This window comes from Leptinotarsa decemlineata, unplaced genomic scaffold (genome assembly GCF_025532065.1).
Source record: "Leptinotarsa decemlineata unplaced genomic scaffold, Ldec_3_MD MMD2_tig00026328_RagTag_RagTag, whole genome shotgun sequence".
Taxonomy (NCBI): Eukaryota; Metazoa; Arthropoda; class Insecta; order Coleoptera; family Chrysomelidae; genus Leptinotarsa; species Leptinotarsa decemlineata.
Genome location: NW_027412688.1, coordinates 33,395,766 through 33,413,542, shown reverse-complemented (window position 1 = coordinate 33,413,542; position 17,777 = coordinate 33,395,766). Strand labels below are relative to the sequence as shown.

The 17,777-nt window shown below is 37.9% G+C and overlaps 1 protein-coding gene across 1 annotated transcript; it reads right to left on the bottom strand.

Moving 5' to 3' along the window:
- Positions 1-582: 582 nt before the first annotated feature.
- On the bottom strand, positions 583-17,076 carry LOC111506690 (brachyurin). Its single transcript, XM_023161850.2, has 5 exons — positions 16,921-17,076; positions 12,449-12,654; positions 6,838-7,070; positions 5,210-5,365; positions 583-1,020 (listed from the first exon to the last, which is right to left on the bottom strand). Exons 1-5 carry the CDS (start codon positions 16,975-16,977, stop codon positions 842-844), a joined length of 831 nt encoding a protein of 276 aa, XP_023017618.2. The 5' UTR covers positions 16,978-17,076; the 3' UTR covers positions 583-841.
- Positions 17,077-17,777: the final 701 nt, after the last annotated feature.

Genomic DNA, 17,777 nt, shown 5'->3' with positions numbered 1-17,777 from the left:
TTTGTAAATTTCACATTTGCCGATGATCATTCGTAAATATTTTCCTGGAATTATCACATTGACTCAAATCAATCCTGGTTTCAGGTATCTGTTTGGTATATTATGACAGTTCGATTTATTGTATACGGTTTTCATTGAGAAGAAGTCATTGATATGAATATAAAATGAAAGTGGGCCTAATATAGTTCCTTTGAGTATTCTATATTCAAAAATGTTTGGTTGACTCAGAGTTATATTGAAATGTTGAGTTCTACAGTCTAGATGATTCAGAAAAGTTTCTTGGAATAATATAGTTTCTAATTCCTTTATAGTAATTTATGTGACACTATCAAAAACTTTCGATGAATCCACAAATTTTACTACAGTTGACAATGTTTTATCTGTCACTGAAGTGACAAATTGCATATTGGGTAGATACATTCTACTTGAAACCAAATTGTGTATTGGAAACAATTTCGAATATACTCTATTATGTAGGTACTCCAAAATGTTGTCAAAAATTTCAGCCAGAAAGGAAAACAATGTTGTGTGATTTTTAGTAAAACCAAATATGACCTATATCCTAACGATACTGAATGCAACTAAGAAAGAACATTTCATTTATTCCAAATTCATCAAGGTTGCAATATCTTTTCAGATATTGCAATGAAACAGAATATAAAGATTTGTTATCTGGAAAAAAATTAAAACAATTCTAAGCAAGTTCTCATGATTACGAACTATACACAAGTTACAAGAAGTTACGAAAAAGTTTCGACAAAAAATTATCAGAACCGTTTTTTTTTTTCACAAACATATGATGCTCAATAACAAAATAACCACTAAAGGCCTAACAAATTCCTCAATATTTCACGTCAGAGTTACTGATAATCCAATTTTTGTATTCTGTGAGTCTCGTGAATACCGAAGGAAGTCCAGCTGAACAATCAGAAGCGCCAAACGAAACAATTCCGACTTGGACACCATCCACCAAAACAGGACCTCCAGAATCGCCTTGGCAGGTTCCAACTGTACCTTTACCTGAAAAATTGAACACAGTTAAATATATATCTCAAACGAGTAGTGGCTACAAAAGACATATAGGGCAGATGCACCGTTTGTGGCTACTTTAAGGGTTTGGTATCGTCGATTAAAGTTATACCAATAATTACATGACAATTTTTCACTTTGATCACATCAAAGGAAACTGTAAATGTTACTGATTTTGAAAGACGGGCATGATAATCTAATATAAGAGTTGAAAAGAGATATATTCAATAAAATTCTAGTTGAATACGATTTTACCAGTAGTAGCCACCTTTTCACCAGTTTTGGCCAGGAAGAAATCCGATTGTGGCCACTAAGTGTTCAAAGACCGAACCATAGATAGGTAGATAGCTACATAATAATCACTGGATACCTATTTTATTGAAGATCGTAAGTAAAATGCAGAATTAAATGTGATGATATTTCATATTTACTTCAAAAACAACAAAAATATACATATATTCAATAAAGATATTATTATAGGAATTGTTTCAGTTCAGGAACCGACGAAGCCCCTCTTGTATTCATGATAGTAGACTCTTTCATTTTCAGAATGATATCCTTTCTTTCATGCCAGAGGTCAGGTAGATCAGGCCATTTCAATGATTTATCCCACATTTTTACATTGTACAGCAGTAAAGTTCACCATTTACGACCTTGTCAACAAATTTAGTGGGATAAAAATTGTTATTATAACAAATGAATTTACACTCAAAACTAAGTCATTAGTAGATTTTTGGTGTCTGTTAACATCTTTGGTACTCTTGTCATTCTCGTTCACAATGACTTCCTCTAGAGCTAATATTGTTAGAAGTACGTATATCCTTACGAAGTATTTTTTTTGTAGTAGTCATCTTGACAATATTTTCTTTAAGTTCCTTTTCAACAGTCTTCTGTTGATCAGTTTTTCAAGCATTATTTTCTTCATAGCTGTTCGCTTTAGCTTCCAAAATTTCTGACCATCCATTTGAAGTAACTACCGATGGAAGGCTACTCTTAGACCATTTTCTTCCTGGCGTTTTCTTCACAACATTTGGATCTATTCCAGATTATTTGAACAGAATACATCAGGCCTACTCTATTCATAGGAGAACCCTTAGCGGCACAATCAAGTATCCAAGTTACAATTCTTTTCTCTGTAACCAGTCCCAATTCATATTCAGGTCCTACTCGTCTACACTCATCGGCCGAATCTCCTGTTTTCGAGATAAAAATTCAAAATCTAAATATCTTCCTCTATTCCTCTGTACAAATTATAAAAATCATATGATCAGTCTATTTACAAAATAAAAACATATTCATCCCTCCCACATACGGGAGTGCGTGGGTGAAGAGGGATGAATAAGATAGGTACAGGATGAGTGGGAGCGAAGCAGGAGGAGACTTCAATGTTGAGCCCCAAGATGTCCGCAAAGAAAACATCATCTCATAGCCCAAAACTGATGGTGACGGGTGACTCTCTGCCCAATAGAGCCTAATTTCTTACTACGCCTAAGCGCCCTTTCACACGGGGAGCTTCACGTCTGTCGCTCCCGAGAGACACGAAGGCTCTTAGCGCCAAAATGCAACCAATCAAATGAAGCTTTCAAACGAAGAGCGGGAGCTGTCACGTCTCGGGAGACGAGAGCTCTCAGATCTACTGCACTTCGAGCCGGGGAGCCACGTCTTCTCAAAATGCAAAAGGATGAGTGGGGACTTCCACACGAGGAATAAACACGGCTCTCCGTAGTTGACACTTCACACTAGTTTTCATGGCAGATTTCTATGTGGGGCTATTTATTTGTACTGTTTGCAATCAACCCGCTCTTTGGGATAAAATTCTCGACATTTATAAGGATCGAAATGAAGTCGTAAACAGTTGGGTGGAAGTCTGAAAGGTGCCCAACGTAGATTTCGCAACTTTATCCATCCCATTCTTGATCGTTGACGTTTCTGTCGTCGAGGTTTGTGTATAAGATAGAGTTGGTAAATGGCAATAGCTCGCGTGCGATTCATTCTACGAATGACTTCAAGGAGCCAGGAAATAAAAAGGCTCCCGATCTGAATGGGCGGTAAGTAAGAGTGATAAACGCTTCCTTATAGGAACGAGAGACGTAAAGCTCCCCGTGTGAGCATACTGCGACAGGACGGCACAAGACAGGAACATGAGGAAACGTGGCCTTCGAGAGAGAAGACAGTTCGGCATTGGCCTGGCTTGTTCTGTCCTGTTTCCATTCTGACATGTGCCTGTCCGTTGCCTGCCTAAGTGTGCGACATTTCATAAGAAACTATTGAAAGAGAAAATAAATTTCACGTCATGTTCCCGTCCTGGCCCCGGCATGTACATGTCCTGTGCCGTCCTATCACAGTGTGGCGTTGCGCTCTCTTACCAAGCTCTCGCGATAATTGTTTTGATGTTGCGCTTCGGAACTTGATGGCGTACTGTTTGATCAGTATTTAGGTTTACCCATAGCCTCCTGGAAAACGTTTATTTCATCCAAAAACTAGATTGAAGCAATTCTCGTATCACGGGTGACCCGTGGATTATCCTAGACGGTTTTCCATGTACTAAACGCGATCGCGTTAGCGTCGTTCATGGAAGACATCGAGCGATTCATATATCAGCCTGCATTCACGGGGCTAATTATGATAGTTTCTAAATGCCGTGACGTTCCTCGTCAGCGGGCATTTCGGTGGAAAGAACTTAAAGGATTTCTGAGACAGCCACCTGATATGTTCAGTGATCGTCTCAACTTCAGCCAGATCTAACAGATCAACCAATGAAATTTATCTGTCACTTTACCTGCAATGATCTGCACTGTCTCGAGTCTCGGTAGAGGAGTTTTCTTAAGGCTGAAGAATAGGGGACAGGTATACAACATGGCTGGTCTAATCACTGGCTTGTAAATTAGCAACTTGTTGTCAACACGTGCGTTTTACCGCCGCACCCGCTCGTTGGATCGCCAAGCTCAGATGTTCCTGAAAGTTCAGGCACATATTCAGGATAATACCCAAGATATCGCGCGCTTCTCTGCTTGTCAAAACGGTCACCCTTAACTCATAATTTCCTATAGATCTTCACATTCGTAAATTTTCTGGAGAAGTTGACGAGTTATGTCTTCCTTGGGTTCATTTTGATTTTATTTTCCTCAGAATACTGCACAACCAACCTGTCGAGGCCTCAATACCATCAATACCTGGGGCTTCGTTTTTCTTCAGGGCTTGATGGTAGCAATTACCTCCTCGGCGTCTGTGATCCACTTGAGTAGAGTCGGCTCCGATATCATTGGAGGCGGTCTAATTTTTATGTCCTCAAAGGTATTGGTCATTTCTTTGTGGTGGTCACAGTCGTCGGGATCAACCTGGTGAACACTGGCGAAGTATTCCCCGAATAACTGAGCCTTTCGAAGATCTTTCACCACGTGAACGGGATGGCCTCAAGCCGGTTGTCCATTCTTTTGGCCATCCTACACACAGAGTGGTCGTGTGTGCTGAAGCTCTTGAGTTTATCCCTCCGCTTCTTGTTGGTGAACTCATTAATGCGCTCGTTAACCTCAGCAGCATTTGCATTTGATCTTCGCTACGCATTGCGCATTCGATGTTTTTGCTTAATGAGTTCAACAACATTAAGCGAAAGGATATCCCAGTCGCCTTTCACTACGATCGTCTTCGTAGAGGGACAAGTTGACCACAGACCCTGTGGTCAACTTTGCCGATGTTATTTTGGAAAATTGTGATCATTTATCAAATCAAGTCATCAAGCAGGATGACCGAATCACATCTCCATTCAAGTCTTTGTGGTGTTATTGCGAAGGGGATGAAATTTGTTAACTGTCATAAACTCAACAACTTATGCATGCATCAGAAGAATAATTTGTTATTCCACATATTACTCGAATCAAACGATGAATCATCAAGAAAAATAAACCTCTGAAGAAGCCAGCCACTCGTGCTAGCTTCTTCAAATGAGATTGATTGGTGTTGTACAATTTCAATAATAACATCTTTGATATAGTTGTGACAAAAGATAATGGTAGTGTTAGTGTTACAAGTTTAGTAAATAAAATGTATGTTAATGAAATATCCCAACATCACAACAAATCTTATCTTCTTCATTCATGAATTCACAGAATTAGATTTGCATCTATAGAATATACACACGTATGGCAAAACACGTGTTATGTTTTTGTAAAACGAAACGTACCTGAGAAGCACATAATAGTAGATTTGACGACCTTCTTATAGTCAGCATTCACATTTTTGCAGTCTTCATTGGTCAAAATAGTACTGGTGACATACTTGAGTACCGGAGTCACACCTTTCTGACTGTTGAAAGTCACTCCCCAACCTGTCACGATGCCTGAAACACATCTTTTAGGTGAGAATAATTGAATTATAAGTGAATTTTGAATTATATATAAGGAAAGTCACTGGAATGAAAGTTGTTGAGAGTAATGAAAGCTCAGTTACAAAAGTCACTCTCAACATTCAATAAACGTGTTTTTTCATATTTGTTTTCAAAAATATAGAGTAATTAGGATTTATACCGGGTAGTTTATGTCAGATGGTCCCTACCATCCCCTTCCAGCTGAGTAGACTTGACATTAGTGCATTAGTGTGTTTTCATTGGTGCTTAGATAAAATTCCTCATTACTTTAAAAATATCGTTTGAGTTTCAAGTACACATCCTTATTTTATTCGATGAATCTTCAAATAGTGGGACTTTCATGACTCTCGGAAATATAACTTTATAAAACCTTCAACCCCGTATTCATCTCATGAGGTAACGAATTATGAACATAATTTCAAGAAAGTCATAAACCCTGAATAGTGGCCTCTTGGTGCATGCATAAGTCGTTTTTTCATGGAGTGTATGGTTAAAGCAGTGACAACTCAATATTCCAACCAAGTTTTCTTGCTGTTATTATGTATACACTGTTATTAGAGACTAGTAATTTTCAGGTCTATACTTATTTTACTATCGCCTCTTTTAATTTAATCTTTTATAATTTTTAGTATCTTTTTTCATGAACAGTTTCCAATGAAACTCTAAGATTGTCTTTATGGAAATAAAGTATTATTATTTTTATTATAATTAATAATGAATCTAGCTCAGAGCAAGACATTGAGGACTACCGAGGAAAAATCATCCTTCCAGAAATTCCTAAACGTTTTGATGGTATAATTACAAAAATATCAGCTTGGCAGTGTACAAAAATGTTATTTGATTAGCAATCATAGATTCATCCAGAATAAATCAACATCAACCAAGCCATTGGTTTATCATAGGTACATAACTGAAGCCTTTGATAACAAAACATGAGTCGATGCAATGTACACAGAATATGTAGAAGAACTCGATAGCTGAAGTCTATGCTGACAGAATCGGCGAAAATATTTTTCAGAGCTATTCATTAAACCATACAAAGTGTCAAACTCAATAGTTCAATTTTCGAAACATAATGGTCACGTCTAGAATCCTCCAAGGATCACACTCTGGCTCATTTATCTTCAATTTATTTATCAATGATATTGAATCCATCTTCAAACATACTTCTTTATCGTTTGCAGACGACCTCAAGATATCCGAAACAATTTCTAATCAATTAGTATTTTTTATTCAAATAACAATTTTAATCATGTAACATTTTAAATCAAGTTTCATTTAAAATAGAACAAATTTTGCGAACAATCGTTTTTAATGTGTCGAACAAATGCATGAATCAATTAAATTCAAACAAATAAATTGTTAGTTGAATAAATTAAGAAATGGATATTTGTGACAATAAAAAGTAAAACGGCGTTCCATAGAAATACATCCTCAAATTTTACCTTTGCTTCCAGCAAACGTGTCACTGCCAGAAGCGAGTTTGACGAATTTGATAACGTTGCTTTCCTTTATTGCTCCAAGTAGTTTCACAAGCGCAATATCATTCGTTAATGAAGCAGCGTTCCATCCTGGGTGGATGATAAACTGAGTAACGTCAGTGATAGTGACACGAACTTGGGTAGCCTCGTCTTCTTTGATATTATGCGCACCAAATATCAAGGTCGCCTTACTCGCTCTACAAAATGAAAGCAATAGTTGATGATGTTCATTTTTATTTTGAATTAACCTCAGAAACATCGGCCGTCCATAATAGGGAAATTCAAAATCAAAATGTGCGAAGGTAAATTATCAAATGTGAAAACACTATTCATCTAATCATTAGATTCTAATGAGTAGAAAGTGAGTATTTTGAATTTCTTGACATATTTCATGATTTTCAACTTGGTTGGCAGCTCATTATACATTTAAGGAAATAATCATTTTGAAATAAAATTTTGATACATTCATCTCTCCCAACGTACCTACACAGACATTTTTCCAAGATACTTCACAGAGATTTGCCCTGCAGGTGTTTCTCGTTCATTCAGCAGCAGTACTATACTGAAATCAGTCGAATAAATCACCTACAGGCCGGTTTCGAGGTATTACCACTCGTCATTGCAGGAAAGATCCGACCCACTCAACAGTGTGCCTGAGACTCGAATAATTTCAACGCGCCTCGACTGCATATATGAAACCTTCTAGTCCGGTCATTATACAATATTGAATTAACGAAAATTGCGAAAGAGCTAAATTTCAGTGAAGACCTTTATTTTACCATAAAAAATAAAAATTTGAAAGTCCCAATCTATCCCATGAGCGCTTCAAAAGTTATTCGGGGTCAAAGGTAAAAATTTCAGGTTTTTTGAGTTTTTCTCGAAAACCGTAAGTTTTACCTTAGACCAAAGTTGTAGATCTCAAAATTCTCTACAAGAATGGTCCTTGTGATGTTTACTGTAAGTATCACAGTTCATTATGTCGGGTCCAGACCAAGCAGACAAAACAACGACCAGACAAGAACATTCATGTTTCGCGACAAAGTGGCGACAAATCCGATACATTTGTGCAACATTTTTGTCTTATTTGGGTTTTGCTTCCAAATTCTGAGACTGTTGCAAGTCCCGTCGCCAGTCGGTAAAGATCAAAGGGTCTCTGTTTTGTCTGCATATTTTACGACAAGTTGTCGGCGCAGTGTGGACGGTTGTTGTGGCGTGTCTTTGCTAAAATGTCGAGGGAAAAGAAGTGGAACACGGAAAATACTTGCAAATTGATAGAATTGTACAGGGAGCATCCATTATTAGAAGAAAAAGAAGAAATTTTAACTTTTCAATAGATAAACAAGAAGACAAATTATTTATGCATTCGAATGATGTCTGTTGGATTCAAAATTAGCTTCACCATTAATGATTTTGTTTGTGTTAAAAATTTGTTTCATACAGTAAATATGGCGTTTATGTTACAGCGTATTAACACAAACCAATTACGTACAAAAGTTATACATACCTTTACATAACCACTAAGTCTATTAATTAAAGCTTCACAAACTTCAGGTATTATTACAGATATGGACTGCTTTGATACTTTTAAAAGATACATGAGGCTGTGGTAGGAATCGCACGTTGATAGAAATTTTACAGTTATTGCTAACCTTTCTGTTACACTTATAGCATTTCTGTAGTTAGTATGTCTTTTGGCAACTGCAGGACCAACAAGGCATATCAGATTCTCGAAATCTTCGGTGGACATTCTTAGAAAGTTCTTAAAGCTTGAACGAATCTCACCACTTAGTCCAATATCATCCTCACGTAACTGAACTAACAATTCATTAATGGAATAACTTCCTCGCTTTTTTAAGCTTGGTCTCATCCAAAAACGTTTGCGTTTCATTTTTCCAACATTGGATGAAGAGGAATTTTCCTCCTGGTGGAAACGCCACATGGTTGAACAACGAATTCCCATCAACTAAATTTTGTTGCACATATGTTGTTGTGGTGTGGACAGTTTGTCTCAATTTTGTCTTGTATGAATACCTAATATTTTGTTGCAATTTTGTCGTATTTTTGTCTCAAAATCGTGTTCACTTTTTGTCTGCTTGATCTGCACCCAGCATTAGATATCGGAATTGTAAATGTTACGTTCTATGTAATATGCACTCATTAGCCACGTATATACACATTCACGTACTTGAGCAAGTAAAAATTCCTGTTTGTGTCTCTTTCATGTATATACTATATATTATATTCAGAAAATATACATTCAAAGGACCGTCAGTCCCTTCGAAAATCCCCTCTACCCGTATTGCCTTGAATATAACATCTGGGATTGCCTCCATATCTAAAATGACAAGTCTAACGTTCAATAATGAGAAAGTATTTCCTCTTTCAGCTGCGAGTAGCACTCTAAAAGTTCACGAAGAAGAAGTATAAATAGACCCTGTATTATTATTCCAACGTATGAATGACACTAAAACATTTGAGGATGAAATTGAAAATTTTTTTGCGTATGAGCCCCTTACCCGTTATCGCTCTTCGATGCAGCTGGATTGCGTAAAACAGCAGTCAGCCATTTACGATTGCTTCAAATCAGTCAATGCTGAGGTTGATAGTACTAACGCTGCTTACATTATCGATGGAGGATATCTACTACATCACGTTGTGTGGGATCGAGAAGAAACCTTAAACGTTATTTTTGAAAAATATGTTCAGTATTTGCGTCATACAGTGACGACTGTATTTGCGACATCACGGTCATACAGTGACGGTAGTATTTGATGGCTATAGTGACACAACAAAAAATAGTAAAGCTGCAGAACAACGTTGTCGAACTACTAAAACATCCTCGAGTTCCGACATGATATTCGATAAATTTTTGACACTCCCACCAAACCAACAACAATTATTCTTAGCTAACATTAATAATAAATCTCGTTTCATTTCCATGTTGAGTGACAATTGACGGTTGAAAATATTGAAGTTAAACAAGCTCAAAATGACGCAGATGTTCTCATAATTGAAACAGCTATAGCAAAATTTAATGCAACAAACACAACAATTGTAGTGGATGAAGATATTGATTTGTTGGTTCTACTTACCGCAAGGACTCCAATTGATAAAACTATTTATTTTCTGAAACCTGGAAAGGCTCAACGGCGAAAAACAATATATTCTTCAAAAAGTTTATCAGCTTATCCAAAATGCCAAAACTATTTTATTTTTACAAGCGATAACCGGTTGTAATACTACATCGGCAATATACAGAAGGGGCAAAAATTCAGTTTTTAAATTATTTGAAAAACAAAGATTTAAATGACTGTGCGAAAGTCTTCACGGACATTGATTCTCCACCTTCAACACTTGTATCGGCTATATTATCAAGTTCGGACATGGCAAGGAAATCAACTCAACCCTGAAGACTGGGGTTGGAAATTAAAAAATAATACTCTGGAACCAATCAAAACTCTTCTCCACCCTGCTCCTGAAAAACTCCTTAACACAATTTTTTGCAGTTGCAAGGTGTTCACCTGCGTGTACCAATTGCCAAGGTCAGTCTTGTTCAAATGTTGAGTTGAGTACAACGGAGGATGATTCATGTGATGCTGATGAAGATACAACTGATACATCATTATTTGAACAATTTATGAATATCCGGCTAGAAGAGGAAGAGGAGGAAGAAAAAGAAGACATGATGGTTGAAGTTAACTATGACGAGTATGAATCAGATTGAAGTATCAAAAGAAATCAAACTGACAATTACACTCCATAAACATTATCAACCCGAATAATCTTCATGCAGTTAAATAAGTATTGTGACTAAAAATTACGTAATAACGATTCGTGGAATAGGCCTACTGGGGAAACCAAGTTAAAAAAAAACGTGCCGAGTACACTACACACAGATGGTGTGGAAACGTGTGCATATTACATAGAACGTGACTTTTACAATTGCGATATCTCAGGAACGGGGATACTTACAGAAAAAATCATGAGAACCATGTTTATAGAGAATTATGGAATCTACAACTTTGGTCTGAGGTATTTTAAACTTACGGTTTTCGGGAAAAACTCTAAAAACCTGAACTTTTGACCTTTGACCCCTAATAACTTTTGTAGCGCTCATGGCACAGATTGGGACTTTCACATTTTCATTTCTTATGCTAAAATAAAGGTCTTCACCAAAATTCAGCTCTGTCGCAATTTTCGTTATTTCATTACTGTTTTCGGGCCTAAATTGACCGGACTATTCGTCCAAGTGGAAGATTGTTTACCACTAACACCTTCAGCCTTTCTTCAATGTTCCAGGCGTCTCCACTCAGTCGGATGGCTCTTTTCTGGATGGAATCCAGCAGTTTCAGGAAATGTTTGGGGGCAGAGTTTCATACAAGAGAACAATACTCCAAAGAAGGTCTGATCTGAGCTTTATAAAGCATCAAAAGTTGCTGGGGTGTATAGTTTTCTGGTTCAGAACAGTGTTCCAAGCTTTTGAGAAGCAGCCTTTGCAATTCCAGCGACATGATTGTTTCAAGACATATTGGTATCCATTTCAACCTCCAACAAACTTATCGAAGCAGAAAGCGGAATTGTCTGACCTGCCATTATTATATCCGGTTCTTGGAGAAAACTGATGCTTAGGTTTTGTGGCATCGAATTGAACCTGGTTACTTTCACCACAATTCGAAATAACTTCTAGATCCTCATTAAGATATGCAAACTCCTGCTGCTGGTAAAGATGTACCTCCGTAGCCGGTGTCCTGGAATCCAAATGGAATGACGAGACAAGTGTGAAAGCAATATATTGGATTCTTGTGTTTCTACAATAAGTCGTTGGTATACAATGAAAAGAGGGTTGGATACAATATGGATCCCTGGGGAATACCGGCGTTGATGGTAAAAGTATCCGAGAGATATCTATCGACGGCCACTTGCAGGAAACGTTCTTTCGTGAAGCTGAAGAGCCATACACAAAAATGATCCGACAAGCCATAGCATCAAAGTTTGGCCAGCAAATCCTCATGCCACACAGTGTCAAAGGCCTTAGAAATATCAAGCGCAACAGCTCTTGACTCTGCATGTTTTTCGATTGCGTTATTCCAAATATGGGTGACATACGATATAAGGTCGCCTGTTGATCTTTGTTTCCGAAAGACATATTGATGATCGTTCAAGATGTTGAAGCCTTAGGAATATTTGAGGATATGGTGGTATGCCACTTTCTCCATGATTAGCGGAAGAAGTAGTTGTTTTTCAGTAGGCATTTATCAGAAACAACTGTGTAGGTACTTTGGGAGAGATGTTTTCTTCTCTTTTAGGAAACAATCTATTTCATAAGACAGAATCATACATTTGATGAGAACAGTATCCGACCTATAATATTAATTTTGAGTTCACTCAGTATCTAGAGCTCTGGTTCATAATCTGTATATGCAGTTTCATGACCAAAAAAAAAAACAAAATAGAAATAGATATATAAAGTGATGTTCCATCGTTACTGAAAAAAATTGTAAATTCAACATAAGGCTTAATATATTGTAGAATATTTTCGCTAACACTGAAAATCTCTACTACACTCACTACGTACTTATCAAGACAGTGTGCGGCTGTTAGAACATAGTTCGAAGATATGATTGATCCACCACAGAACTCTTGTGAAATCCCTTTGGTCAAGTACATTCCGACTTGGTAAGGATAAGCATGTGGCGCTGCATCTTGTCCTCCTATTATTCGAACCCTAGGTGGAATGGAACTGTAGGTCATTTGATTCGGGTGGATGAAATAATTTCCTGCCTAAAAATTAGTATGATAATAATGATTATCGAACGATCAAACGATAAACGAATCAAAAAGTACATGCAACGTAATCTCCATCAAGAGCCACACAATCATTCCAGAGCCGCATTTCAATTCCACTTTTGTAGAACGATTCATTTTTTGCCTCAAAATAGGGTGACACTACCTTCATGACGAGAGAAGAGATCATCGTAGCTCAGAAGGAGGATCCGGTCTTGAAAACTGTATGGGGATGGATTGACAAAGAAGTAAGGCTGGAATGACAAGAGGTCTCCAAGTACGGCCTGCAGGAAAAGGGTTACTGGGGCTCCATGTGCATTGAAGATGGCCTTCTCACTCGGAAATAGGAAAGCCCGGATGGAAGAACCTACAAGTTGCAGGTAATCCTTTCAAAAACGTGTATTCCGAATACACTCGAACAGCTCCACGATGGTCGCACTGTAGGGCATTTCGAAGTAAATAGAATTTTATCGAGAGTGCGTGAGAGGTACTATTGGGTCAATTGCTGTGACCTGTGCTATTCGAGAAAGGACCCGAAGACACGACAAAGAAGGAGGTTGAAGCAATACCTCAGTGGGTGCCCTTTCGAGAGAATCACAGTTGACTTCTTGGGACCGCTCCCTATGACCACATCCGGCAACAAGTACCATATGGTTGTGATGTACTATTTCTCCAAATGGCCTGAAGTAGTAGCATTACCCAACCAAGAGGCTAAAACGGTGGCAGAAGCCCTGTTGCAGAACGTAATTGCCAGATACGGAGTACCCCAGTGACTACACTCAGATCAGGGCTGCAACTTCGAATCGGATTTATGGAAGGAAATAATGACTTTGTTGGGAATAAAGAAGACAAAAACAACTCATCTCCACCCACAGTCCGATGGAATGGTCGAGAGGCATAATCGCATCATCAATAAATACGTCTCAATGTTTGTCTCCAAAAATCCAAGAAACTGAGATAAATTGGTTCCTCTCTTTCTTTTGGCCCAGAACGATTCGAAGAAATGAGAAGAGAGACATTGGAAGATGATCATGGACCAATCTTTGCCAAGATTGAAAGCGCGTGCTTGAAGATCCACCAAAACATGGAGAATACTCACAAAAGAAAGTGGGGGAAGTTAGAGAGGAAACAATGCCCAAATACAGACCGAAAACAGGACAACTATGAAGCCATCAACGTCATCAACATGAGTTCCCGCCTGCTCACGGGAATAGAGGAATCCTTGTTGAGGAAAGGCCTGAATTTCGCCATTACGCCAACATCTGTGCCCACTTTGGAGATAATTACTGCAGTGGAATCCACCAGTTCCCTTATTGACCAGACCGAGGCAGAAGAGTTCAGATGGAAAATTACCGAACAGCTGGATCGAGAACCAGTTCCAGCATCTAACATCAGCAATGAAGAACGTAGAGCTCTGAACGGCCTACGTAGAGACAACACCATCAAGATCCTACCTACAGATAAAGGAAACGCTACTGTGGTAATGGATACCGTTCTCTACGAACAGAAGATCGAAGAGGTTCTTCAGAAGGGACGATACACAAAGATCGTACGGGACCCTACTGCATCAATCGAAAGGAAGTTGTAACAGATTTTGAAAAAACACCAAGTCTATTTTTCGGACAAGGAAAGATCATGGCTAACACCGCACCACAATAAGCCCCCTCACTTGTATGGACTACCCAAAATCCACAAGAAGGACGTTCCGCTTAGACCGATCATCAGCTCCAGAGATTCGGCTAATCAAAACTTCTCTAGATATTTAATTTCCTTAATACAACCGTTACAAGGAAAAACATCGTCTTTTGTGAAGAATTCAAGGCATTTTGTCGAACTACTAGGGTCAATTGAGGTTACACTGGAAGATCAACTAATTAGTTTCGACGTGGAAAGCCTTTACACCAACGTTCCGGTAGAAGAAGCACTCCAAATCATACAGAGAAAGCTATTCAAAGACGGGAACCTGAAAGAGAGAAACACTAGGATGCTGTGTACGAAACTGTTATTTCCAACTGTAGGACGAATTCTTTACACAAGATGAGGGACTGCCAATGGGATCGCCACTTTCACCAGTCATAGCCAACATATATATGGAGTGGTTTGAAACTCTGGCCATTGAAGAAGCCCACAAGAAACCCCGAGTCTGGTTGAGATATGTTGACGACACCTTCATAATGTGGAACCATGGGAATACTGAACTAGACGCCTTCCTGAAACACATCAACAGCGTGAGACCTTCCATCACTTTCACAATGGAGAAGGAAATCCACAACGAATTGCCATTCTTAGACGTTTTGGTGAGGAGGACCGACACTAAGTGGGAAACATCGGTATACCGAAAACCCACTCATACGGGACAGTATCTGAACCACGAATCCAACCACCATCAATCGACTAAAACAGGAATCATCAAGACTCTATTAGACCGTGCTTTTGGGCTCTGTAATACAAAGGAAGGTCTCGAGAAGGAACTAGACATCATCAAAAATGATCTTGGAATGGCTACTCCAAAGCGATGGTAGAAAAGACTTTGGCTAAAAGACAGCAGGAGCCTCGCAAAGAAGAGAAGCCGTCACAACCAGTGCTTGCACTTCCCTACATCAGAGGAGTATCGGAGAGGATAAGAAGAATTGGTTCCAAGTACAACATCAGAACCTGTTTCAGATCCGGTAACACTATCCGTAGCAGCCTCACGAAAAGCAGGCCCCCAAACGCGGACTGCGATTCGAAGAATTGCATTTACCGGATACCCTGTGAGTGCAGAAAATCCCATATTGGTGAAACTAAGAGGCCATTGAATGTTCGCATTGCCGAGCACAAGAAGCTCACACAGCGAGGGGAAACCAGCAAATCAGGAATAGCAGACCATGTTTGGACCCATCAACACAACATCGAGTGGTCCCAAGGTGAGATCTTGCACAGAGAGGAACATTGGTTTAGGAGAAAATTCAAGGAAGCCGCATACATGTTGTCCAACAACGTATTCAGCCAGGCCAGCGTAGAAATACGCAACATATGGAAACCCATCATCAATCGAAAAATGGCCAACTCTCGCCAAAACGGTCATCTCCCACGGAATCAGTGAAGCGGAAAATGGAAAGTAGGGATAAGTGAAAGTATTTCAACGACCTATAAATAGTCATCTCTCGGAGGAATCAGTCCAGTCATCACCCGAAGACGATTGTAGATACTAACAATCGAAACGTCGCGTCGTGAACTAACGTGACTTGGAATCTCTACACTTTTTATTATTTTTTTTCCATTCCTTCATTTTTATTTATTCAATTGTTATATTTTTACTTGTAGTTTATTTCACTATTATTTCATTTCAGGTTTATTTTGCTTAATATAATTGTCATTTTCAGCTATTCATTTTCAATACTTCTTTTTTAGTTGTTTCAGGGATTTCAAATCATTTTATATAGTAGACAATGGAAGTCCGAACTAGCGAAATTCCGATAGATATATTGTGTGGCAGCCCATCTGATGATTCTCAAGAGATATCTTTTCAGATTATGTAAATCTGAAAATCTTGTCTTCAATAAAAAAAGGATGGAATGAAGTATTTTGATGAATCAATAATAGCTCATTTATATTTTCTATCAAACTTTTGAGTTGTATGGAGGAATCAGTCGAGTACCTAGTTTTTTTGAGTAAACAAATGAATCCCTCAAGAACGGATCATTTTTGACATAGAGTGTATCTAAGTATTACAAAAACTCACATTGGAAATATGACAGGTATTTGAAAATGTAAAAAAAATATCTGTTTAAAAATCTGTTTTTCCGTTAACCAGCTGTCGCACCCCTACGAACGACAACCCTCAGAAGTCGAAACTTGTGCGAGCTAAGGATTAACGAGGTCTTACCTTTTAACGTGTGATTCCTAACACGGGTGGATATAGGGTGATACTTTTGAAATAATGAATTTGATACCAACTTCCGATATAACTGGAAGTGTTGAACGAACGCCATTATTTTTATTCGATAAGGCATAGGTATTAAAAAACCTATATTCGTCATTTTTCAGGATGTGAATCTTATTATTTTCTAAAATACGGCTATCCGTCTGTCATTTCGTCTGTACCCTGTATTATCATGGCAGAAAAACGTCATTATTCATCAGTCATGATTTATATTTTGATCAGATTCCAGTATCCCACAACTATTTCTTTACTTATGTAGTATCTTATCGATCCATTTTGTGACTAATTTTATTCAACTCTGACACAAATGTATCACAATCAATTATTGAAATTCTTACCCTCGGAAACGACTGGGACATAGAAACCACTCCGAAAATTAAAAAAACTACTTTCATTTTTTTTTTTTCAGTGGCGAATACTCAGCTACCAAAGGATCATATATATCAACTAGATTAAATTCTCATCGCTTTGAAAATAATAGTTATTATATCTCACATTCATACCTTATCTTATCAATGGTTACCTTAATTTTGGAGCGAATCCAATAATTCCTAGTTCTGTTGAAATGTCTGATCTTTTAACCCACAGGCGTATTAAACTGACACTTGAGACTCCAGTATATTATCGATACTTCAAATCTAATTGATACCTAATTTATTGGGGATCATTGATAACTTAATATTTTTTCTTCGCGGATTATGCAACTTGTTTGTACAAAACTAATTATCGAAAACGTTATCCGATTGTGCCTATCAAAACCCTTACCGAATTATTGACTCCTTATGGACAGAAGTTTTCATCAGATATTTGGATTCTTTAACGCGGTGATGATAATGAAACTATTCATTCAATTCAGGATTTCAATATTTGGAGTTACATTTTTTTTGACATATCAGACATTATAAATCCAGAACATTGTTGTTGGATAATGCGTAAAACATCACACAAAGCATATCAAAAACAAATACAGGAATCAAAATGAATATATTTGGCCTGAATACTGCTTCATACTGCTGAATCAACTCGAAGGCATATTTACAGGATTCCCTCAATTCAACGATTCGCATTACATCAGTTCTAGCAGCAATAATCAACTGAAAGTTTATTGATTCGTACTTATTTTTCAACCAATGTGAAAAAAATTTGTATTGTGTCATAATGGATATTTCATAAAAGTAACATGTCAGTAAATCCG